At 38.1% G+C, this 25833-nt stretch overlaps 1 protein-coding gene across 1 annotated transcript in view; it reads left to right on the top strand.

The window, feature by feature from the left end:
- The first annotated feature begins 6052 nt into the window (after positions 1–6052).
- The window catches only part of LOC132425053 (phospholipid scramblase 2), a 31180-nt gene continuing 11399 nt past the window's right edge, over positions 6053–25833 (top strand). Inside the window, exons 1-6 of the mRNA XM_060011391.2 lie at positions 6053–6856; positions 12997–13022; positions 15517–15597; positions 20230–20432; positions 22412–22454; positions 25185–25405. Of these exons, the coding sequence (XP_059867374.1) occupies positions 13010–13022; positions 15517–15597; positions 20230–20432; positions 22412–22454; positions 25185–25405 (561 nt within the window). The 5' untranslated portion in view covers positions 6053–6856; positions 12997–13009. The remainder of the gene's footprint in view (positions 6857–12996; positions 13023–15516; positions 15598–20229; positions 20433–22411; positions 22455–25184; positions 25406–25833) is intronic.

Raw genomic sequence — 25833 nt, 5'->3', positions numbered from 1 at the left:
CTAATAAGTGCAAATAACATTCCTTGAAATATCACTATATTTAAGTTATTACAAATGGCTATGAAACTTTTTCTTCACTATTATCTCTTCACAAATGAATATAAAACCATATAAATAAATGCAATTCCTGTTCTGGTATGAATTTAAATGATATTACTTTGCAAACGAATTCAGTTCACCATCTGAGTTTGCAAATATGTGCTGTCAATACCAAGCAGTTTCTTTCTTGTACCACAGAACAAAACAAACAAAATAAAACAAAACAAACATAACAACATCATTATTGGAAAGATCAAGACTAAAGTTTTCTTTTTTAAAAAATGCAGATAAAATGTTGAATTACTAAACTGGTGAAAGAAGAGCTAATATTTAACAGAACCATGATTAGTTGTTGCCGTATGTTGTGGTTTGTTTTCAATGTTGATTCCACTGGTAATGTGATTGTAGGTGATACAAACAAGCAAAGACGTGATCAGAGGAGAAAGCAAGAAAAGGGCAAACATGATAAAGTGTAATTAAGTAACTGAAATTTTTATCTGTTGACCTTATATAATATACTATCTATACTGAACTCAGATTGACATATGACATTCTTAATATAATGACTTATTGAGGAGATGAAAGCATTATTGACCTGCTGTGGGGTTTTGTTTGTAATGAGTTACTTTGTTTTGTTTAAATTTGGCATTCATAAAGGAGTATGACACTCAAACTCACCCTCTGACTCAGTAACCAGATATTTGTACTTCATAAGCAGGAACGCTTATAATCTGAATCTGAATTCCTCAGTTAACAGGGTTTCAAATTGTTCTTAGAGTTTTATTAAAGTGTCTCTTCTCTTGTTTTTGCTTGTGATACATCCAAGAAAGTTAATGTTTTAAGTTAACAAAGGGTTAGTCCAATGAACTTGATCCCCTTTAGGGTTTTTCATTACATCTTCATGGTTAGTAATCTTACAATTACTTATAATTACTTTTAAGTAAGCTTAATTAGCAGTCATTTTATTTACTTTAAAAAAAAATCCTAAAGTCGTCTATATTTCATTGCCTTCCTTTTTATTCCGTAAACCATTGAAATATGGTTTCCATTCCCACAATTCCAATAAAATTGTCCTTGCTAAGACTGGTAATGGCCTTTATACTTGTTAGACCATCTGGAAACTGTTAAATCTTTAACTGACAAGCCAGGACAAATGTATATTAAAATATCTCTTGTGCTCAGATTTCTTGGATTTTTTTTTAACCTAATAATTATCTCTTTAGATGGTTATTTGATATTGGCTAAATAAGTAGAAAATTTAGGCCCCAGATCTGACTATTTTGTTTTGCTGGTTTGGATTTGGGGTAAGTGAAAATTGTTTGACTTGTGCAAAGTGAAGAATCAAAACAGATAAGCTCATCAGATGGTGATTGATAAAGCTATAGCTACAACTTCAAACCTCAGGAAAAGATTCAGCCCTGCACCTCCTTGCAGGACAACCTGGTGCAGCAGCCTGGCCACTCCCACCCTGTTCACTGAAACACAGCTCTCTATCTCTGTCTCTGTCTAAAAAAAATGGGAATTAGTACATTACAGGGACCTGAAACTGTAGAGCGAAATCTTACTTTCTTTCCACTCTGCTCGTATCTACCTACTAGGGTTCCGATTGTGGATAAGATCGTGGGATATATTTTCTGTTTAGTGACTTCCCTTCCCTTCTAGAACTGGGGAAGTGGAGGGCGCAGTAAATTAGGCATTGCGTTTAACCAGAAGGTCTCTTTTCCTTGTCATCATGTGCAAAAACAGGACATGATCTTATGACCTAAGTGCAAGACTCAGCCACCGCAACGACAGCTTCTCTTATTTCTTGCAGTTGTGACACCGTTAAAAGTTTCCCATTAAAATTTAAATTTAAAATTTTTTAAATTTAATAATGACACCATTAAATTTTCCTCATTAAAAGTCTCTTCCTCTGGGCTTCCCTGGTGGCGCAGTGGTTGAGTCTGCCTGCCGATGCAGGGGACACGGGTTCGTGCCCCGGTCCAGGAAGATCCCACATGCCGCGGCACGGCTGGGCTCGTGAGCCATGGCCACTGCGCCTGCGCGTCCGGAGCCTGTGCTCCGCAACGGGAGAGACCACAACAGTGAGAGGCCCGCGTACCGCCAAAAAAAAAAAAAAAAAAAAAGCCTCTTCCTCCTTAGTTTCAGGAACATTACACTTCTGCTTTACATGGCGCTCTTTGTCCTTCCTCCCTTTCAGTTTCTTTAAGGGAAGGATACAGTACCCACACTCATTAAATACCAGTGTCTCTCATTTCCATCCTTGACCCATTCCTCACGCTGCAAATTCAGTGGTGTGGGTGTTTCTATAACATCAATTACTGTGCATATTTCAAGTTCTCTCAACAGGTAGGGAGGAATATCTTAACTATCTACCTTAACTACCTACCCATTGTCTCTACTTTGATGTCCCACAGCCATCTCACACTCAACAACTCTAGCTAAACTCTACTCCTATTCTAATTCTCTGATGTCTATACGTATGCACTAGCATCTATCCAATTGTTCAAAATGGAGACATTCCCCATTCCCCCAAAGGGAACGGGAAATAATCCCCTTCCCTTTCTCTCCTCAAAATCTGTAGTCACCAAGCAGCACCTGTCCTTTTATTTTTTTCCCCATCCTTGGAATTCATCTCCTCCTTTCTCACTTCACTAAACACCATCTCACTATTTTTTTCAGGATAGTATCTTTGTCACTAAGATGATCTCCTTTCTTCTCCTACTCTACAAATCATTCTTCTCCCTGTCACAATTCAGTCTTTCTAAAACAAGAGCCTAATAGTGTCTTTTTCATACTTAAAATTATATCATACTTCAATCCAGTCTCCAAGATCAAACCCAATCTCTTCCGCACAGTGTAGGACCTTTTACATATGCTTCCTGCCCAACCTTTCCAGAATTAATTAGTTTGGCTGATGATAGCTCCTATAACAAATTTTAATGGCTTTTATTAATACAACTTTCTTTTTCTTTCCCATAACTATCAAGGTGAGAGTTTCTAGTCTCTGGGCAGCTTTCGTTCACACAGTGTTTCAGGGCCACGAAAGCCTCTGTTTTGTAGTTCTGTCATCCCTTAGGGTCTCAGCATCTTCTGCAACAAGCCAATGGGAAGGAAACAGTATGGTGAAGGCTCACCTAGAGCTTAAGATTCTTAGTTTGGAAGTAATACCTTGGTTTCTTCTCACACTCTGTTGGCTGAAATTCAGTCATATGGCCAAATAGTAGCTGGCCACTTGTCAGCAGCAGCTCTATACCAAGGAAGAAGGAACACAAATTTTGGGGAACAGTTCATTTTCTCTGCGTCAACATCAAAAGTCTCCTTCCGTTCCCTATCTTGCTCCCTGTTGCATGGCAGCCATACTTAACCCTCGTACTCCTGAAATACACTATGGCATCCCTTGGCATATGTTGCTGCCTTCTGCTCATGGTTATCTTCTATTCATCTTTAAAAATGCAGCTGAGAAATCTTTTTGTGTAGAAAGCCATTACAGAACTCTTATTTCTGGATTAATATCCTCCCTATGTGTTCTATATTTTTTTGTTGCAATAGGTGCTTGGAAAATCTTGATAGACTCAGTTATGTACATTTTACGTTCAAAAATGTTCATCTCTCTTCTCAGTGGGACCTAAAAAATATGAGTGTTGAAAATGAAACCTGACTCATTTGGAGCGATTCTTATTACAAATTTATGAAAATATTTTTGGTAAAGTAAAAGGATTTATGATTTTATAAATAGCTGTTATCATACAACTGGTAATATACAATTTGTTAAACAGGAGCTTTTTGTGTGTTTTTAATCTTAAGTGAAAAACCTGTAGAAGATGGTATAAAAATCTTTTGCTTAATAACACTCACTTCCTTATTTTTCTGAAGAGACACCAGACATCATCTCTCAGCTTCCTTTGCAGTTAGGTGTGGCCATACATTTGAGTTCTGACCAAGGAAATGTGGACAGAAATGATGTGTCTCAATTTCAGATCTGGCCCATAAAAACCTCTCATATGCAACCAACTTCTTTCCCCTGCAGACTTAGTGTCAAAGCCCAGAAAAATCTCGAAAGCCATATGTTAAAGATGTCAGTGTTTCCATGAGCCTGGGTCCTTGAGTGATGCTGTAAAGCAGAGCCCCCAGCCTACCAAAAGGGAACACTTCCATTTGGCTGTTATGTTGTGAATAAAAAAAACAAACAACTTTTATTATGTTATGTCATTGAAGTTTTGAGGTTGATAATGCCACCAGCATTATCCCAAATTATACAGCCCAGTGTTGATGACTAAAGAATTCATGTTTGGTGATCTCCTGGAAAATTAAAAATCTTTGCTAACATTAATATTTCAAAATAGATAAATTTGCCTGACCAATGGTGAGCCTGAGGCACTCAGATGTCAGGACCTTCTGCTGCTTCCCTATTGTACCAATTTCACCGTGGGGCTGCGGGACTCTCTTGGAGCTATCAGCTACAGCAGTTGGCCTAAACAAGAAAACAAAAAGCAAAAAAGAGGATTTTGGAAAGAATATATTAAGATTCTCGGTGGTACAATGTTAAGATTATTTTAAAAATAACTTTAAACAGCTTAAACAAAAAGAAAGAATCATGAAGAGCTATAACCATGGTGTAAAATTATAAAGACATAAACCCCACCATGCAGAAAAGGACAGCAGTACAGAATCCTGTTTATTTTTAGTATGCAATCAGATGAAAAACAAAAATAAATACTCTTGGTGAGTCCATAACCACAGCCAGCTTACACATAACAAGTCATCTGGAACTATGTAAGTCAGGGTCAGTGCTGTGGCTCAAAGGGGTCATTATGCTCTTGAGATCGTTCCACAATTCCTATATGTATGTGTGTGTGCATGTGTGTGTATGTAAGTGTATATACATGTATGTGTGTAGGTATGTACATTTGTATGTGTGTATATACAGAAATATATATATACACATACATAGATAAAATTAGGCAGGAATGCTTTTCTCAAAGTCCTCAAGAAGATTTTTCCTCAGCCAAATCTGAGAAATATGCCCACGTGTGCACCAATCACAGGCAAAGGAGACAGGCCGGTGTCAATACAATTGTCTACCAATGAAAATTCATACTTCGGGTTAGGACACTTGTTCCATGAACACATTGCTCCCCAATACGTAACCAAAATAGGATTCCCTTACCAAGTGGTTCTCAAAGTGAAGTCCATGGACCAACATTATCAGCACCACACATGAACTTATCAGAAAAGCACATTCTCAGGCTCCATCCCAAACCTACTGATTCAGAAAAACTGAAGATAGGGCTTCACAAATTGAGTTTTAACAAGAATTTCTGGTGCTTCTGATGCACGTTAAAATTTGAGACCCACTACTCTACCATATAAAAGCAGATACTGAGTTTGGGGTAGGCGACTAATTGTTTATGCTATGCCTAGACATTTTCTAATTAAAGATATTTTCTAATTAAAAGTACTTTTCTTTAGAGATCATAACAAAATGAAAGCAAATACAGTTAAAACAAAACGAACAAAAAACCAAACATATAAAAAGCACAAGAAGAACAAGAAAATGTTAATGTACAGAGGGGAATAAAATCTTAACATGTTTGAGAAAATGGAAAGAGGCAGATGTGGTAACTATTTTATAACAGGAAGTTACAACGTGTGTATAGACAGATGTAAGAATAAAGAGATCCAACTTACTACCACAGAATCCCAGAGAGACTGAGGACTTAGTGACTTCAAGTAAAAGGGAGAATAAAGTTGAAAATTAAAGATCAAAATGAGAAATGCTTGAAAGTCTATATTCACAGGTCTATTCACCAACCCTCATTCACTCTCGCCACGGAGAGAATGTGGCAATGGTATATACCACCCTAAGCAAGGTGTAAGAGCTTTTTTCTGTTTAAAAGATAACAGAAACTTCTAGAGATTCAAAAACAATATTCATGGAGGAGGAGAGGTTGAAAAAAAAACATTGAAAATGGAAGGTACTGGATCTCTACCGTTTTCCTATTCCTTCTGCAGCAGATATCAGTAGTCAGAAAGCTAAACGGCAAGGTACATATCACTTCTTTTCTCCATATCCAGCTTTGTTTGGAAGATCATGTGTTACTTTGGTAAATAAAAATTTTACTAGAAAAACAACAATGAATCCTTCAGGTCAACAAATATTTTCTTACTGCGCCAGTTTGCCAGTAGGGGCGCTGGAAATAGTGAACATTCTAAACACATCTGGTTGATTGGACTCTCCAAAGGAGTTAACATCATTTAGTGGAAAGAGAGAGACAGAGAGAGAGCGAAAGAGAAACAGAAAAGACACCATAAAGAAAAAACAAGTTTGACTCGCCCTCATTTGTACTCTGTACCGCTTCCTGCTTCCTGGCGAGGCCACTTCCTGGGCGGCCACTCCCCTGTTAATGACCAAGTTCCAGCTGGTTTCGACCTCCCAGTGCCTCGCGGCCCTGAACCTCAGAACCAACGTTTTTGGAGCCTCCCAGGGATCAGAAAGGGAGCTGACAATCTCTCCGCGCTGCACGGGGGCGGCGGTCCCGCCTCGGGGTCTCAAGCCTCCCGCAGCTACGCGGAAGCGCCAGTCCGGGGACGAGGGCGGGAAGCCTGTTTGGAACTCAGGATCTAGGTAAACGAAACCAGAGGCCACGGGTTTCGTCACCACGGTCTTTCGGATGTCTCTTTCCTGGTAACTTCAGGGAAGGTTGTGTAAGGAGCACTCTTGACTGCCAAGGGTCGGAAGCCGAGCATCGGCTCCGCGCCCGGGTTCCCCGAGCTCGTCTCACCGCAGGCAGCGCCGGAGCTGCGGCGGCCACAGGTTGGTGGGCGGCGTGCCCGGTCTCCTCCTGCGGGTGCCGGGCGCGGGGCTGGCGCGGGTTCCCAGGCCAGGCGGGGGGCACTGGGGGCTGCTTGGGAGCGAGGGGCGCGAGGGCCGGCGGGTCGCGTTTGCGCTGAGGTTGGGGGCGGGGGGCTCGGGCCCCAGTGGCCTCGGGAAGCGACCGCAGAAGCCGACCAGGGACTCAGCAGGGAGCCCGGCTGACCTAGTCCTATCCCGGCCCGTCCCAGGACCTTTCCAAGGCCAAGGTGTTTTCTGCCTGAAACCGCCTCGTAGGTTCGAATGCGCTTAGTCCATCTCTTAATAGCGCGGAAGTGCGCTGGATCATGGCCAGAACCTGGGCTCAGCGGGATCTGCGAGCATTTAGGGGTATTCAGAGGGACGATTAATAGATCCTGCTAGCTGTCGTTGAACAGTCAGTATTAATGAGGAGTGTGGCTGCAGCCAAAACTATAGTAGGCACCCTGGGACACCAGACGAATTGGGAAGACAGGCGGTTTATCACATAGAGGCTAAAGCCAGTAGCTCAGGAGCCCACCTGCCTGACTTGAACCTGCCTCTACTACTTAATATCTGTGGACCCCCAGGCAGTTTCTTCCTACATGTTCCTTCCTTGGCTCATCTCTGAAACTGGGTAACGATCAAAAGTTACAAGAGTTAGAGTGTGACGTATAACTTTGGCACTGCAGAGTGTACTCAGTAAACATTAGATTTATTACTTTAAATATTTGAGCAAGTCCCTGATCCTCCAAGCTCACTGTCTGGTTCCCATGTGGTTTTATTTAGACAGCTATTCCAGCAAATCCTGGAATGGCCACTTCCCAGTTCCGGGAACAGGCAGTCAGTGTTTCTCCTAGTTGAGCAGTTTGAGATACATGGTTAGTGCAAGTGTCACTTGCTTAGTGTGAAGTATCAGGAGATTCAGGGTCCCCTTGTTCTTCCTGGAGCTTTCTTAACAATGGAACTTTCTCTTAATACCACCCTGGCGAGTATGACAATTGTAGGGCTTTGAACACTGAACAAACACAAGGAAATGAAAAATAAATGAAAAGGGAAGTGAGTGGGTTTCTGCAGTTGGATAGAAGTGTCACATGAAACAGCTGAGTCACAGATTAGCCAGGCTTCACACCTGTAAGGTAACTGTCCTTTCTGACTGAAGGGAGTGAAATAATACTGTACACAACTATTGAATCAGCAAGCACCAATTAAGCGTCTTGTCCTGACAGGCCATGCTCTGGCCTTTGAGAGCTTAGACAGGAAACCTGTAAGAACTGTTCCCTGTTCACCTCTCCATCCTCTGGTCCAGTGATCTCTCTCCTTCTATGCTCTGTGACCCACAGATCTTTATTCCCTTGAATGAGCCAAGCTCCCTCCCTCCAGCCTCAGGACTGCTACCTATGCAGTTCCCCCTGCCTCTAATGCCTCACCCCATCCAAATACACACCTCCATAGCCTAGTTGATTTTAAACTGCCTTTGGCTCTCAGATGTGACTTTCTGACAACCCCACTACACTATCTAAATTAGTGCCTCCATAACTCTTTTTATAGAACCATTATTTTTATTCATAGCGCTAGTATTTGTAATAATATATTGTTAATTGTCTGCCATTTTGTTCTAGTGATTGTTATAGTGCCTTACATGCTCTGTGCCTTCAAGCAATATTCCTTGGAAAGAGGCACAAACTTTATAGTGAGTGACTATTTACAGACACATTTATATGTGTATATGTGCATTTATATATGTGTACATGAGTGTGTATACTCTACTGCATTGTCTTTAATAGTGCTAAATTTTAAAAAACCAAAGCATTGTAGTTAAGCAGTGCTAACTATCGTGCTTTACATTTTTCAAATTTTTCAAATACTAAGTACTTACAAAAAACTCTTGCCTGGCCTAGTAAAAAAAACAAATAGGCAGCAGTAAATCTGAAATTCCTGCTCTCTGCCTTACATAAGAAAAACACCATAAAGATAGTCTCTTCACAAATTTCTCTGAAAATTGGCAATTTGGGATAATGTCTTTTTTTTTTCCAGTGAATCAAGGACATGACTGCAAAGGAAATGAATCGTGAATCATTCATATGAGCTAGTTACTGAGCCGTATGACATTAAGTAACCATTAACCTCTCTGGCCTTAGTTTCCTCATTTTTAAGGAGGAAAGGGAACAACACAAATTTGTGAGAGAGCTCTCAGTTGTCAGGAAAGGCTCTTCAGGAGTAATAAAGCAACCAAACTAGGATAGCTGACATAAAGATTAGTTTATGTGTCTTTGGTCTCTTTGGTTTAGTTGCTAGTTTTGTACAACACTTGACCACCTCTCTCTCTGTTGGTCCCAGCTGATGAAATGTCTACGTTGTTCTTCAAGGTTTACTATGAAATGCTATCCCAATGTGGTTCTGAGCATATTTGTTTTGATTTCTTGAATCTAAAATACAGAAGTGGTATTTTATAGGCAGAGTCTCTCTTATCAGGTTCCTTGCACTGATGATGGCCTCAGCCACCCCACTTCGGTCCCCTGTCTTGGACATACGTGTACTGGTATATTCAAATCCTCATCAACATCTTGGCCACTTGTTTGTGTGAACCCATCTGTTTTTGCTCTGCTTGTGTTTTACCAAAACCACAGTTCAACAGATGAAGTGCTTTTGACCTTAGGTGTTAACCTTTCTAAATGCATAAAATTTACCTACAAACATAAGCTGAACAACATGGAAATTGCTTGATTTGTGACTTACCTCAGCAAGGGTTGGGTTCTCCGCTAGCTCTGTCTAATTCCTCCTCTCCCCCTAGTCTAGTATCTCATTTTCATTTATTCATAGGAAGTTAGGGATATAGAATTCTGGGATTGTGTTTAGAGCAGTAAAGTTTTGTTAAAATAATTAAGGACACATATCTCCATTTTGGGACTCTGAGAAAAATTGTCAACTGGCTTGGTTTTTGGCAGTTAAGTAAAATTGGATAAGTAACCCAAATCTAGTTTATGCCTAGTTCATAGGCTTAGTAGTTTCAGGATCTTTCAGAATTAGGGATGTTTCCCCTTTGGGTTGCAGGTTATACTTTAATATTTTTGACGAAATAAGATAGAAATTTCAGAACCCCAAGAGATGGGTCAAAGGGTTTCCTGTAATATGAATTGTGGAGCCACAACTGGATATCACGTGCACTATTTCCCCTTCTCCCGGGTAGTAGAGGTTTATGATTATCTAGTATCCCATAGCACCAATAGAATAAGTCTTAATGGTGTCTGATAGAATAAATTTAACAGATACATGCTTATATGTATAGTATATGATGCCTTAATTTCCTCAGAAGCTCTCAATTAACAAGTTAGGATAAGTGTGTAGTAATCAGATTATAATTTGGAATTCTGTATTTGTCCTGAAGTAATTATGATTCCAGTGGTACAATGTATAATATGACTTCATTAGAGTTCTTTTTCTTTTAGTACAGGATAAATATGATTTTCTTGCAAGTCTTGCTGTGATTCGTTTCTTACTAGGAGTAGTGGAAGACATTATTTAAAAGTTATAATATTAAATTAATTAACTAATAAATTAATTCATCCAGGACACACAGCCCGATCATTCCCAAAACTGAGTGATGTTATGTCTTGTAATAGAACCATTAAGTTTGAGAAAACCAGAACATCCTTAAAACAGCAAAGGAGAGCAGACAGGGATGAACATGGGGGATGTCTTTAGTCCACAAGTGCGTTATTCTGCCTGTGGCACACATACAGGTTCAACTGTCACTTCACATTTTGCACCAGAGCTTATGATGTAACATTTTTCATGCTTGAGATATTAGGAACTTGTGAAAATTCTAAAAACTACAGGAAAATGAGGACCCAGATTATACTGCAGTAGTTTTGCCAACAGGTACTCATCCTCACAAAACTATAGTTTAAGACTCAAGATATTGTGACCAAGTAGGAAGGAAAGAGTAAATATGAACAAATGAGCTCTGTTTGAGTCTGTTTCACTTCCTTTCCTTTGATTTCTGTGCAAGGAGAGAATTATCTCTGGCTTCATGAAAAGTAGATACTCATATTCATAGTTGGTACTCATTCTGCAAGGACTTGGGTACTTATTGCTCCATTGCTTAAGAGCCTCCACCTGTTCCTAATGTGATGCATAGCACTCGTGTATGAATTCCCTCTCTTTCTAGCACATTCTTTATTTCTGACTGGCACTGAATTTCCCAGGCTCAAACAACTAAATGCTAAGAAGAAATATATTTTAAATTAAAACTAATTTTTTTTTCCTCTCAGATGTATAGACTTGCCCTCCAGAAACTATGGAATTTTTTTGCCAATTCAGTGATTTGTTCACAAAACTAAATTGTTTAATTCTAAAAATTAGACCTCAGGTATTATTTCGGATTTTTCCTTGAACTGAGCGCCCTTCTGACATTTTAGGCAAGGCAGGAATGACTGAAACAGTAGTCCCTTAAAATTGCTAAGTTGATTGAAGGGCCATATAACATTTTTTAAAAAAACTAATCATATTATGAAGTGGTCCTATGAGAAACAGTAGTTAAGTAAAATCTTGAGCTGTTTAGTCCAGTTTGTTAACTAAGGGATACTACGCATTTCTACTCCAGAAATGGAGTAGTTTTTAAATGTTTTATGTATGTTAGGGTATTGAAGATAATGGGTATGAATTTTAATATACAGTCTTTGATCACAGAACTGCATGTTGACAAAAGTAATCATGGTCTATTGTATATAAGAATTTAGTCTCCTTTCTTAGTTGTCCTTCATATGATAGAACATAAAACACAATAATGGCCTTTGAAAACTTTTGGTATGCTTTTGTTACATGTGTTTATTAGCTTATTGTTCACCTTCTTGAATAGCTGCAGAAAAACATAAATCTTAATCTTTTTGTTCTTTTGTCCTGAGGAGGTCCATAGCACTTGGTTTCTGACCAGTTAATGCTAACAGGGTAGTATTGTTCTAAGAAAATCCAGGAAGTCAAATCTATAACAAAAAACGTATTTTTAAATTTATTCCAGGGCCAAGAAAACCCATTACTGAACTCCTTGAGTATACATAATTAAGAGGTGACTGTAATTGGAATATTCTTAAAAGTTTTACTATATTATTAAATTTTATGCTTATAACAGGCAATGATAAATCGATAACTTAGAAAAGGAGAAGAGGGATATAGTTTCTTCTTGGGAACATTGGATTTTAGTTAAGGATATGGAAGGATCAGTTGACTTTTATTTACCATTTAGGATAACACAGTAGAAGGAGCTAGTAGAGGGGCAGCAAAAACTGGAGAAGGCCTGGGAAGGGTAGAGCCAATTCATATTAGTGTGTGGGTTCCAGATAAAACAACTGAGTAGCAAGTTTTTGCCTAATGTGTTAATTGTAATTAACAGGCAGATAGGGGTTGGGATTTAAAGTGGAGAGATAGGAAAAGTAGTGACTGGATAATTGTGGGAAAGACTAGGATGGGATCAAGGCAGTAGAAGGCAGAAGTATTGAGTATACTGTTTTTTATCATTATTTTTCTGTAGAAATAAGCAAGACAAAGTTTCAGTTGGATTATCATGGTGTTACAGCTACTATAACCCCTGAGTATATGTTTTTAGGCTAAAATCATGTATTGATACACAAACAGGGGGTCAGGCCTTCTCAAATTTGTTGCTGAAGCTGGGCAGAACATGTCCTCAGGACCTGGAATTTCCAGAGATATTTACAGCAGTGTGACCTGATAGCTAACCTTTTTCCTTCTCCTGCTGGACCACACCTGCAGCCCAGCCCTACAGCTGGATGCTGGATTGCACGCTCCCTGTAGATTGTGTAGGTTGGAAGGCTCCAGTTTTTAACTGGAGGGCCTTGGGTTCACAGTGTTTCTGTCTTTCTGCCTCATTGAACCCTCTCTTCCCAAGATTTTTAGAAATTGTTCACCATCCTGGACTGACCTACAACTTGTAAAATCCTACTCAGAAACATAGCAGCAGGGAATACAGTCAAGACTGAAGGGTTTAAATGACCAGATTCTGGAAGACTAGATGAATAGAGGAATATCTCATGTGTATATAGTTTCAGAGTATCTTGTTTCAACTGTCATATTTGAATTATATATTTATATCAGGTCTTCTTTTTCAGAACTGTTTAAATCATGGACAAACAAAGTAAGTAATTTAAGTGTTTACTTTCCACCTATAATGTTAAATCTCTTGTTAATGTGTTATTTGTCATAATGTTCTATTCAGTTTCTGAAAGGATATAATTTGCTTTGTGTTGTTTATGTTCCAGAATCCTAAGTCTGGGCCAGTGTTTCGGCTATAGAGAAGATGTACACAAATATCTATGACCACTAATTTTTCCTTTAAAAATAAAAAAGCCTTAGATAAACCTAAGAAATTTTAGGCTTACTGGGAAATATGTTGTATAATTTATATTACACTTCATCTGAATCAAGTTTCCCTTTTCTTTGTGCATTTCATATACAGAAAGACTGTTCCCATCATATTGTTTAACAAACAATGACTTTAATATGCCAGGACATTGTAATAAAATGCTCAGATACATCCCCAATATATATCTCATAAAATACACATGTGAATAGGTTTAAATAAATACAACTTTATTTTATGGCTTTTTTTTCAAGAAAATTCTAAATAAGATGAGTATTAACCAAACATGTAAAAAAAGACTTTGTCTTTTAAAAAATTCAAGTTTCTGAAGAGAAAAAAAATCCTATGGGAAAAATAGGGAAAACAAAATCCTGTTTTCTGAAGGATCTCTATTCTCTCTGTTTGTTTAGATAGCTAAAGAGATGTTTATCTCTACCACAGTGCCAGCCTTGCTACATATACTGGATACTCTTTAGGACCAGAAACCTTGACTTTCCTTCACGAAGTTTCATGATTTTTCTTAATGCTTGCTATACTAATTTAACTGTATTAACAATACTTACTTTACTTTTTAAACGTAAATTTATATAGTATTAAGCTATTTTCTTTGCTACAAAAATAGGATGCTTCAAATCACTTAAAAAAAAATCATTGGGTCATGGTGACAATTACCTTTTAACTCTTCAGCTTCCTATATACAAATGCATGTGTTTGTATATATATGTGTGCATAAATTGAAATAGAATGTATGTATGTATATAAATATAGAGAGAAATAACAATAACTTGTTGACACTATGAAAGTCCTGTGATTTTTGTAAGTTATTCTAAGTTGCATTTCACAAATGCAGAAATCCATCCATAATTCATATGCTCTCTGATCTACTTGAGCACTCGCCCATGCATTTATTTTCTCTTTGTATAAATTCCCCTGGAATTCCTGAAACCAGGATCATTGCTCTAGTACCAAAACCCCAGGGATTATGAGCTCCTAATTTCTTGAATATGTCAACTCCTTGATATGTGTGTATATTTACTCTTGTTTAAACAGTGGTACCTGTTAAGAGGTGCCAAAATGTGACATATCATTTAAGGATGGGTCTTTAAGTCTTTCAAGACCCATGATACATACAGGAAATGTGTCAGATTGAAAGTTTGGTCAACTTTTTCTTCTGCACCGTTGCCATGTCCCCATTATTCAAAAATAAACTATTTTGAATTTACAGTTAATAAGCCATAGGGAAGAGACGAGAAGATGGTGTAAGTGTAGTGTCCACTAGACCATAAATTCCATGAAGGCAGAGCCAGTGTAGCCGGAGAGCCTAACTGAGGGTGACACAGGAGATGCTAGTACGAAATATTTATTTTCTGGCCAGGGTGCTTGCTAAAGGAATGATTAGGTAAACACAAATATGAAGAACTAGGAAACTGAACCATTTGTACATACATATTAAATATTATTCAAACTACATTGATTAGCAGATAACAAAAGTTAATATGTTTATTTATTGTAACTAAGTCAGTTATGATTTTTGCAGTTCAAAATCAGTCAAATACTGGGAATTTCCTATAGTTCAAACTTAATGGGGTAGTTCCAGAGTAAGCATAAAAAGGATATTTAAATACTGAATTGCATGTATTATTTTAAATATTTAAAACATAATTCTTATAGCAACAATTATAGGTATCTTTAAAATCACCTATTATCCTTCTATTACCAAACCCACATCCAACTAGTTTCATTTATCTCCTTCTTCACAGTCTATGTAGTTGGTTTTTTTTTTCAGCATCTTTATTGGAGTATAATTGCTTTACAATGGTGTGTTAGTTTCTGCTTTATAACAAATTGAATCAGTTATACATATACATATGTCTCCATATCTCTTCCCTCTTACGTCTCCCTCCCTCCCACCCTCCCTATCCCTGAGAAAACCATAATTCAAAAAGAGTCTATGTAGTTTTGAAACAATCTATTTTTCCTAGTAACAACAAAATCAGTGTATGGGAGAGAACACTCATCAGGCATATTTGAAAACTAGAAATTCAGCCCCAGTAATTAGCTGCCTATTTTATCAGAAGGGAATTTGTTTGAAACAAGATTCTACTGCAGACTAACTCTGATAACAGGCATAGCTTTTGTTAAGTGAAGAATTCACTTTGTTTCAATACAACACAGGAGCATATAAATGAAATTATCTAAGAACAATGCATTTTTTTTCTGATATGTATTTTTTTAAGAAGATATATGTTTACCTCTCCTTGAATTGCAGATGTGCAAATGAATGATCCTCCCCCAGGAACACAGTTGCCAGGCGGGTATCCCCCTGAACATCCTCCGGCAGCTTTCCCAGGTAAAACACAGGCTTAAAGAATAAAAAAACAAAATTTATGAGTTATTGATATTCCCCAAAGGGTGTGTGTGTGTGTGTGTGTGTGTGTGTGTGTGTGTGTCTGTCTGTCTCTGTATTTTAGTAGTGTCTTTTACTAAAAGTTCAATAATGAAATTTGTAGCCTAGTTCTGGATTTTTTTCTTTGACTATACGTTATCATAAATATCATTAAAATATTTTTTATTTATACAGAATAGTAAAAGTGTTGTGTTAATAAAAACAGTAATGAATTGACATTTAGCAAATAAGATATAAGGTTGCACATAAATTAAACCCCAAAATACACATATTAAGTAACAGATTTTATCGATTCTCCATTCGTTCTGAAAATTATGGTCATGCAGTCACATTTAGGAGATTTATCTCTGGGTGTTTTTGAGTCATTTATTATCTAGGGTTAATTATGTTAAGTGATTGTCATGCAAAAGAGATGACTGCTTAAGCCTGGAAGCTTCAAGCAATAGAAACATAGCTACCTGGGATAATTCTCATTTTTATTTTGTAACATACAAAAATGTGAAACCTTTGCTTTTATATACATACCTTGCCTTTCTAAGAAAAGTAACTGAGTCATATCGCTACATACCAAGTAATATATTATTTCTTTTGAACCACTGCATAGAAGACTTCAGAGATTTTCATTTAGACAAATGCAGTTATCAACATTACCAGAACTTGGGCTTCCCTGGTGGCTCAGTGGTTAAGAATCCTCCTGCCAATGCAGGGGACATGGGTTCAGGCCCTGGTCCAGGAAGATCCCACATGCCGCGGAGCAACTAAGCCCGTCACACCCACTGAGCCTGCACTCTAGAGCCCGCGAGCCACAACTGCTGAGCCCGTGTGCCACAACTACTGAAGCCCATGCGCCTAGAGCCCGTGCTTCATAACAAGAGAAGCCACCACAGTGAGAAACCTGCACACCGCAACGGAGAGTAGCCCCCGCTCTCCGCAACTAGAGAAAAGCCCGCGCGCAGCAGCAAAGACCCAACACAGCCAGAAATAAAATAAAATAAAATAAAAAACGTTACCAGAACTTTACCAAATGGCAGAGTTCATGGTACACCTACATTTGCAAGTAGGCCGGCTACCCACATCTTGAGAGACCATCCTGAGGACTTAGGATCAAAAGGAGTCTTGTTTGGCCAGAAGGGTGTATGCATTTTTTATTCTACTCTGAGCAAACAAATCTGTTTAGGAGCTGAATGGCTTGTTTAGTTGTCTAGCCAGAAACCTCAGTGGAGCCTGGATCGCATCCAGATGTTTGCATTTAAACGAATGCGAGGTAGAAAGACTCCCAAGGCTCTAAGATGATAGTTCTCAAAGGTGCCTATACTTAAGTATTACTTGTAAACTGCTGAAAACACTAGTACCAGGGCACTATCCCAGGAAAACTGAAACAGAAGCTCTGGTTGTGGGACCCCAGGATTGGTAATTTTTTAATTTCGCAGGTGATTCTAATGTGCAGCCAGGGCTGAGAACTGCTGCTGTCAATTTTTAAATGGTTGGTGTTTGAAGAATTATTAGCAAGTCTATAGTATGCACCCAAGGCACTTGGAGGATATTTTAATCCACCCATGGCTAAATAATAGTAGGCGATACATAATTAAGTTATAATGAGACTTGAGAGTCTGTGAGAAAAATAGCTCAAATTTATTTCTCAAGTCGAAGGCCAGTATAGCACAGGTCTTTTATGACAGTGATGCTAACAATAGTAATAGATTAAAACTGAGAGTTTATTGTGCCTAATGTGAATTAACTCATTTAATTCTCAGACAATATTATGGGGTAAATACTATTAATTATCACCATTATGCAAGTGGGAAAACTGGCATAGAGAGGCTGGATCAGGCTTCAAGTTCTGGCTTCTGTACTTAATAGTTGTGTTGTGGTTTTAAGCAAGTTGCTGTACCTCCAAGCCTCAGTTCTTATCTATAAAATGGGCATAATATTTTGTAATTCAGGCGTTTTGGAGATTAAATGAGAGTATGTGTAAAGCAACTAGCACAATGCCTTACAATTAATAAATGACAAATATTTACTAACTATTATATTAATAATATATTAAATCAATTGGGCTTTAGGTAAATTAAATTTCAGGTAATTCTATATGCTTAATCCATTGATTTGGGAAATAATTATCCTCTCTAAGAATCTCGTGAAGGTTTAATAATGCTAATAATGTAACCAATTAATTCACATCTCCTCCCCCTCACTGGCTTGCCTGTGGTTTCATCTTTGCACTGTAGTCAGTGATGTTTAAAAATAGTTATCTGTTAATATTACAGACAGTACCCAATGGGTACATCATTGGCTTCCTTTTGCTTTCAGGATGAAGACCAAAATGCTTAGTTTGGTCCACCAAACCCAAGGGGCTCCCCTGCCTTCTCCTTATCTGTCTCTTAAGACTGTCTGTCCTGTTCAGGTAGACTGGCCTTTTTGCAGATTTTTAAATGCACTGTGTTTGTTACTATCCCAGGGCTTCTTTCTGAAATATTCATTCCCTGCTGCCCACCTACTCAACTCCTTTGTATTCCTCAGATCTCAGCTGAGGGTGGTCCTCAGGGAGGCTGTCCCAACTCCCTCCCTCTGTCTCTCCCCATCTAAATGCCTTCCTTTGGCACATAAAACCCTGGTCCCTCCCTTCAAAGCGCTTGTCTCTGATTTTAGTTAATCACTTACTGACACTGGTGTTGTAGATCCCTAGAGTAAGGGTGAGTGTAAAATTCTCTCTCCCATTAGGCAATGAGGGCAGGGGTTGCATTTGCATTTCCCATTTTAAATCCCAGTGCTTGGTACTCCTAAAAACTTTGCAAGATACCACACAGATCATGGAACTCAGTCTTCTGTTTAAAATCCCTAAAGCCTGTCAATCACACTTGGAATAAAATCCACACTCCTTATTAAGGGGCTCTCAAGATGAATTGATCCTATTTCTTTACTGACAGCTGTTTCTGTTCTTCCTCTCCCTTATAACGTCCCTCTCTTTCTCAAACATGTCAGATTTATTCCTAAAGTCAGAGATTTTGTATTTGGTATTCCTGCCTCCTGGAATATTTCTTACCATATCTTCACACACACTTTTTCCCTTCTCAACTTTTAGGTGTCAACCATAAATTTTATCTATCTAAAGTAATTGGTTGATACCTTGCCCTTTTCCCCATGTATTTTCTTCATCAGGTCAATCTGAAATCTTTTTTTAAAATTTATTTTCTGTCTCCTAGAAGTTGCCTCTAAGCTCCCTGAGAGCAGGTTGCCTTGTTGATAGCTGTATCCTCTGATTCTAGACCCAATCACATTATAGATCATCTGTAAATATTTATTCATTTAAGAGGGAATAAGTTATAAAACTATACTTAAAAGACATTGCTATGAGGTTTAGTCTGTCTTCTGAGTCTTACTTTTTATTGGTGTATGTATTTTGTCGTCAGTATTCCACTTAAAAGTATTTACAATTTTCCTGCTCTAAGTGTTAAATTTTGCATAGCCTTAACTGTTAAAATATTGTGGGACACAGTTCTTTGCAACTACATCCTCCATTCCTATGGAACAGCTACTCTGCAGACTATTCATTTAAGTTATAAAGTTATGAAGCTTCATATTTGTAATCACACATTCATGTGGAATAGAGTATATACTCATTTCTTCCTCTACTGTGCGTAATAAGTACTTGAGACAATTTTGCCTACTATAAGGTTTTACCTTCCTTGGTTCTCAAACTGTATTTTCCAGAGAGCTTAGGGTGCTAAACTGTGAAATTTACATTTGTAACCTAATATCATAACTTTTTTTTTTTTTCACATGGAGGGTTTTAGGAATGGGATACACCGTGGGTTAAAACTTCAGGCAAATTGTTAACCCGGAGGAGTATCTGGGCAGTACTGGAAGGAATGACATACCCTTACCACTATACTAGGGTTTCTCAACAAAGATACTACAGTATTTCGGGATGGATAATTCTTTTGCTTTTTTCAAGGCACCATTCTGGTCCTTGTAGGATATTTAACAGCATCCCTGGCTTCTACCCACCAGATGCCAGTATCCCCTTCCCTTCAATTATGACAGCCAGAAGGGTCTCCAGACCTTGCCAAATATGCCATGAGGGGACAAAACCACTATCAGTTCTATACAGATAAGAAATGTCACATGTTGGAATTCTAGAATTATCATTTTTTACAGGGTGGTTTGGTCCTAGAAATGCTGACTCAAAGCCTTTATTCTGGGCTTTCTACTCAATGCCATCCCTCTTTTCCTGGAAGCCATTCCAGAATTTTTATGTACCTGATTCTAGATCGTTGTTGACTTTCTTTCACTTTATTAGATTTCAAGCATATTTTCACCTGAGTTTTGAATGATAAGGGTAAGGCTGTGGGGCGACTCTAAACACAGCCTAAAACCCTCAGAATAGGAGTAGACCTGAAACCACAGGTATTTCATTGAAAAGTCACTGAGAGAGAAAAACACAAACCTTAAGCTTCATAGAAACAGGATTTCTAAGTAGAAATTGTAGTTTGTAGATAGCTGGGTGATCCTAAAAGAGTTGAAGTTTGCATTTTTCTCTGCAGTTACAAATAATTTCACATGTTCATATTTCAGGACCTCCAGGACATACTGGCTATCCTGGCACCCAGGCTGGCTATCCAGTCCCGCCAGCTGGCTATTCAGGTGCTGGCCCAGTCGGCTTTCCTGTCCCATACCAACCAGTGACTAGTCAGCCAGGCGCACCTGCAGGGGTACCATGGATGCCAGCACCATCACCTCCATTAAACTGTCCACCCGGATTGGAATATTTGACTCAGGTAATTCAATGCATAAAAGACTCATTAAAAACAAAACTGTGCTTCCAGTTTACTTAATGAGATTAACAACTGGCTAATTCACAAAAGTCTGAAATGGTAAAACAACATGTTTTGCTTACAGATTACTCTAATTCTTCTAGGTCAGGTTTACTTTTAAAGCAAAATGAAAATGTCTTAGGAAATTGTATTTTCTATGATCTTGAATATAATCTGCAATAATAGCTAATAGCAAACCTTTATTAAGCTTCCAGGCTTTGTTCCTAAGTATAATTCATGTACTTACTCATTTAAATTCTTTTTTAAAAATTCTGTGATATACAAGTGCTCTAATTATCACCATTTTACAGAAGAAGAAACTGAGGTCCAGAGAAGTTACATAATTTGCTTAACATCAAAATGCAGAGGAATTGGGAATGGCTTTTTACTTCTGGAACCTTAGTTCTGGATCCTGCCCTTTAATCCCAATACTGAATAATTTCCTAGGAGTTGGAAAGAACCATCAAACTCGATGTAGTGTTGATTTTCCGTAAGTGGTACCAAGAAAGGAGTTATTGATTTGTGTATAATATGACCTACCTTTCATTATACTTAAGAAAATTACATTTTTATGTTCCTTTTGTTCTTTGGAAGACCCAATTTTATTAATGCTACCAATAAGAAAAAAAATTCCTGGATTTTGATGTACTACATGATAGCTTATCTCAGCAATGTGAGATTTAGTATTTGTCTGCCATTAGAAATCTGGTAGGTTAGTTTTCAGTAAATGACTTGTCTCTCTTGCACTGTCTGCACTAATTTAATTTACTACAATGCACTTGGGCAGACTATAATATAAGAATTTTGCACTGTTGGTGGGAATGTAAATTGATACAGCCACTATGGAGAACAGTATGGAGGTTCCTTAAAAAACTACAAATAGAACTACCATATAACCCAGCAATCCCACTACTGGGCATATACCCTGAGAAAACCATAATTCGAAAAGAGTCATGTACCACAATGTTCATTGCAGCACTATTTACAATAGCCAGTATTTGAAAGCAACCTAAGTGTCCATCAACAGATGAATGGATAAAGAAGATGTGGCACATACATACAATGGAATATTACTCAGCCATGAAAAGAAACAAAATTGAGTTATTTGTAGTGAGGTGGATGGACCTATAGTCTGTCATACAGAGTGAAGTAAGTCAGAAAGAGAAAAACAAATACCGTATGCTAACACATATATATGGAATCTAAAAAAAAAAAAATATATGGTTCTGACGAACCTAGGGGCAGGACAGGATAAAGACGCAGACGTAGAGAATGGACTTGAGGACACGGGGAGTGGGAAGGTTAAGCTGGGACGAAGTGAGAGAGTGGCATTGACATATACACACTACCAAATGTAAAATAGCTAGCTAGTGGGAAGCAGCTGCATAGCACAGGGAAATCGTCTCGGTGCTTTGTGTCTACCTAGAGGGGTGGGATAGGGAGGATGGGAGGGAGACGCAAGAGGGAGCAGATATGGGGATATATGTATACATATGGCTGCTTCACTTTGTTATATAGCAGAAACTAACACACCATTGTAAAGCAATTATACTCCAATAAAGATGTTTAAAAAAAAAAAAGAATTTTGGTAGCTCCTAAGTTCTCTAAGAAATACCCTAAGCAGATTTTTTTTTTAAATTAGGCCCTTACAAAATATTTGGGGACGTTGTCACCTACTACAAATGATGATATCAAAAGGAAGAAAAAATGTTTAGATTTGTAGAAAAAAGCTCTTTAAATGGATGAAAAGGTCTTAATATTTCTTAGGCCCTTCTGGAAGGAACATATTAACTTTAATTTTATATCTAGAAGTAATATAAACAATTATTAAATATTGATAAATGTTGATAATTGATTACATACATTCTTCTAAAATATAAGAACACTAATGTTAATTTGTTTGGCTTAATAACATATGGTTACAGCTTAATTTTTTTTATTAGATAGATCAACTATTGATTCATCAGCAAATTGAACTTCTGGAAGGTATGTATTCATTGTATTTATCATATTTCTAGGAAGAGAGGACATTTATGCAGATAAAGGCATATCACCAACCACAGATATAACACCTTCAGTGATGCTGGATATTAAAACTGGTTATTTACAAATGTCTCTCTTCGTGATAATGAATTGATAAGGATTATCAGCAGCTCATTTCTTGAGTTAGGAGCCAAGTGGTAAAATACTATTACGCTGGACATCTCTCCTCATGATACAGACCCTAACTTAGAAGGAAACCAGTCAAAACTTACTGTTGTTCCCCCTTCTCTCTAGAAATCATTTCAGTGATTCTATCACTTTGCCTAACCTCTGTCCCTTCAACCGTTTTTTCCCCAGTTTGTGATGTCCTTGCAGTTGTCACAGAGCCACATGCAATAGTTCAGTTCCCTTAGTAAATATATTTCCAGAGCAAGTGAACTCTGAATTTGGATGGATGGGAATGTTTTGGAAAATTGCATTACTGCCCACAGTTTCTCTTGGGAGTCCAGAGGAACCCTATAAAACCCTTTTTTCCACAGGCTGTGGATATCACCTTGGGCACAGGGACACTGCACTGGAGGGTGTTGACCAGCCGGCCAAGAGGCCTGACTTCCTAGAATGCCACTGGTGCTCCTTTGAACAGGGCCTGACTCCTACAGCTGTTTCCTTAGGTCCAGTGCTCGTCAGGTGCAAAGTAAACTTAAGAAGCCACTAGATGTTTCAGGACTGCTGCCGGGGGAAAGGGAATCTGGGTAGATTCATGCACTACAGTATCCTCCTTATAGGTATAAAGAGGTCAGTGAAAACTCTAATAGATTTTAGAATATATCTATTAACTCTTTCTTCACATCTTTGCAAAGTTCTTTTCCATTGATAGAAATTATGTGAACTGTACTACTGTAGAAATACGGTTGATATTTGGTTAGAATATATAATTGTTGCTTATTACACTTAAATTACTTGTAATGTACACTTAGATATTTAGAATGTTCTCATTTTCATTAGTTTGTTTATATTACATTTTCTCTGGAAAGGAACTCTTCATATGATAATTTATATTCTTAACTTTTTTAATGATTCATTTTAGGGAATTTATTCTTGATATTATAAAAAACAAAAAAACAGACACTATACATTATATAGCACTCCATTTATAGTTTTAAGATTTATAAGTTTTATGTATACATTTGGAAATATATATGTATTAATCATGAAATATAAATTTCAAATTTAGTAGTTATAAATTCTTCAGTTTTTTAAAGAAGGATGTCTAATTTTCTTTTCTTTTTGTCTCCAACTGAAAGTTTATATTTTAACATTATGAGCAGTATAAAGAAATAAAGATTACTCAGTTCATTTTTAGCACCTGAGACTATGACAGGCACTTATACATTTCCCAATTCAAAACTTAATAGACAATAAAGACATAACCATAGAATTCTCTTGTTTTATTTGTTTTCATTTTTTAAGTAACTAGAAGGAAGCTTAGATTGTGTAAGCCCACTGATCTCATTACACAGATAAACAAGCTGAAGAATTTTCAGATTAAGCTACTTAATGAAACAGTTAGGTAATAGATCCCATTTCATGAATCAGTTTAATTTTTTCACATGAAATATTTGACTGGCCGATATTGAGGTAAAGGGTGGTTCTATTAAAGGCAGGGTCAGGGCCTGTCTGAGTCAGAGCAGAGATACTTAAGGGAGGTCATGGTGATAAAATTTGTGAAGAACATCTCTATCTGACTAAAAGTCTATCCACACCAATATTAGAGAGTGATTTTTGTCTCTATGTTTCTTTTAATTGCTCATTATGTTGGTGGCTTCTAATACCCTATGACCCACGTTAATCAGGGCTATGGACAAGTGGCACCATGAATTGCTCCCTCCTGGCTTTAAGCAAGGAGAGGTTTCCAAAGTGTGGTTCAATGTGGGAAGCCCTTTGGTAAGATACCACGTGGGTGTCAGATGTCAGCCCATCTGTTTCCCCTGTGAAGAGATTAGCCCCTGCTAAGGTACAGAGTTCACTTAGGATGCCAGTGGCCTGGAATCCTCCGACTTGCAGCCTTGGTTGCCAAGCGCCTTTCTCCTGTCTAATACCCATTTGCCACTTCTGAACAACCACTGCTGAGCTAAACAAGGGTGCCCTGGGCTGAGGGTGACGTTCTACCTCACCTTGCATTTTCACTCTCTCCCTCTTCACATGTGTGCATTGAGAGAAAGCCCTCTCACACCTTCCTCACACAGTGCAGAAGGAGAAGCCATGACTGTGGTTTATAAAACTAAATCTCAAGCCAATTTACTTAATATAATACTATACGGTGCATAAACATAGCAATCTTCCTATATTCCCCTCCATAGCTGAATACATGAACAAGTAGACATTTTCTGCATTCACTTAAAAGGACTGTCGCCATCGGCAGCACTGCACCGTCCCTCACAGCAAAGTCTCCCTTTCTGACATGGATCTATGGAATTAGGAAGATACGAGTTTTTTTCTCTTTCATGTCTCATACAGGAATTCCTAATTTCTTTGTACTTAATACCCTCTCATCCATTCCCTTTGCCTTTTTTTCTCTGTTTAGATCATCTCTAAACATCTTTCCTTTTCTTCCTCCTGTATTATATGAAGTATCATCTTAAAATGGTATAACTAGATATTGTAGTATCTTAGGATAGACTGATTATTCTTTTAACACAATAGTCATAGTGAATCCCTCTTTTATGTTTTTAGTCTTAACAGGTTTTGAAACTTGTAACAAGTATGAAATTAAGAACAGCCTTGGACAGAGAATTTACTTTGCAGCAGAGGATACTGATTGCTGTACCCGAAATTGCTGTGGGCCTTCTAGGCCTTTTACGATGAGGATTCTTGATAATATGGGCCGAGAAGTCATAACTCTGGACAGACCACTAAGGTGTACCAGCTGTTGTTTTCCCTGCTGCCTGCAGGAGGTCAGTGAGCAATTACCAGGGTAATTTTTACAAATACTTTGCAAAGTAGTTCTGCAAGAATTTTCACCTTATTGGTGAATTTATGTAATCAAATGAGATTTAAAGGAAAAGTGGTCCACCAGCTATTGGTTTATGCTTGAGGGTAAATGGTAGGAAGGAAGGCAGGTGGAAAAGAGTGAGCAGTTAGCCCCATGTCCCTGAGCAGTGTGCCCCCCGGGGGTGAGATCAGGGATCTCAGAGACCAGACTTCTTGATCTTCAGGGAGAGCTGAGAACGTAGGTCACCTTGGTCAAGTCCCTCACCTGAAATGACCATGAGGGCCTGGCCAAAGCCAGAGGAGGGCCCAATAGAGAATATCCTCGAATGCCATCCCAGAGGCAAGTGGACAGAAGAGTGAGGGAAAGAACACATATGTTCAGTTCATCTCA

This window comes from Delphinus delphis, chromosome 4, assembly GCF_949987515.2.
Source record: "Delphinus delphis chromosome 4, mDelDel1.2, whole genome shotgun sequence".
In the NCBI taxonomy this organism is placed as follows: Eukaryota; Metazoa; Chordata; class Mammalia; order Artiodactyla; family Delphinidae; genus Delphinus; species Delphinus delphis.
Note: the sequence above shows the minus strand (reverse complement) of the source record. Positions and strands in the feature narration are given on the sequence as shown.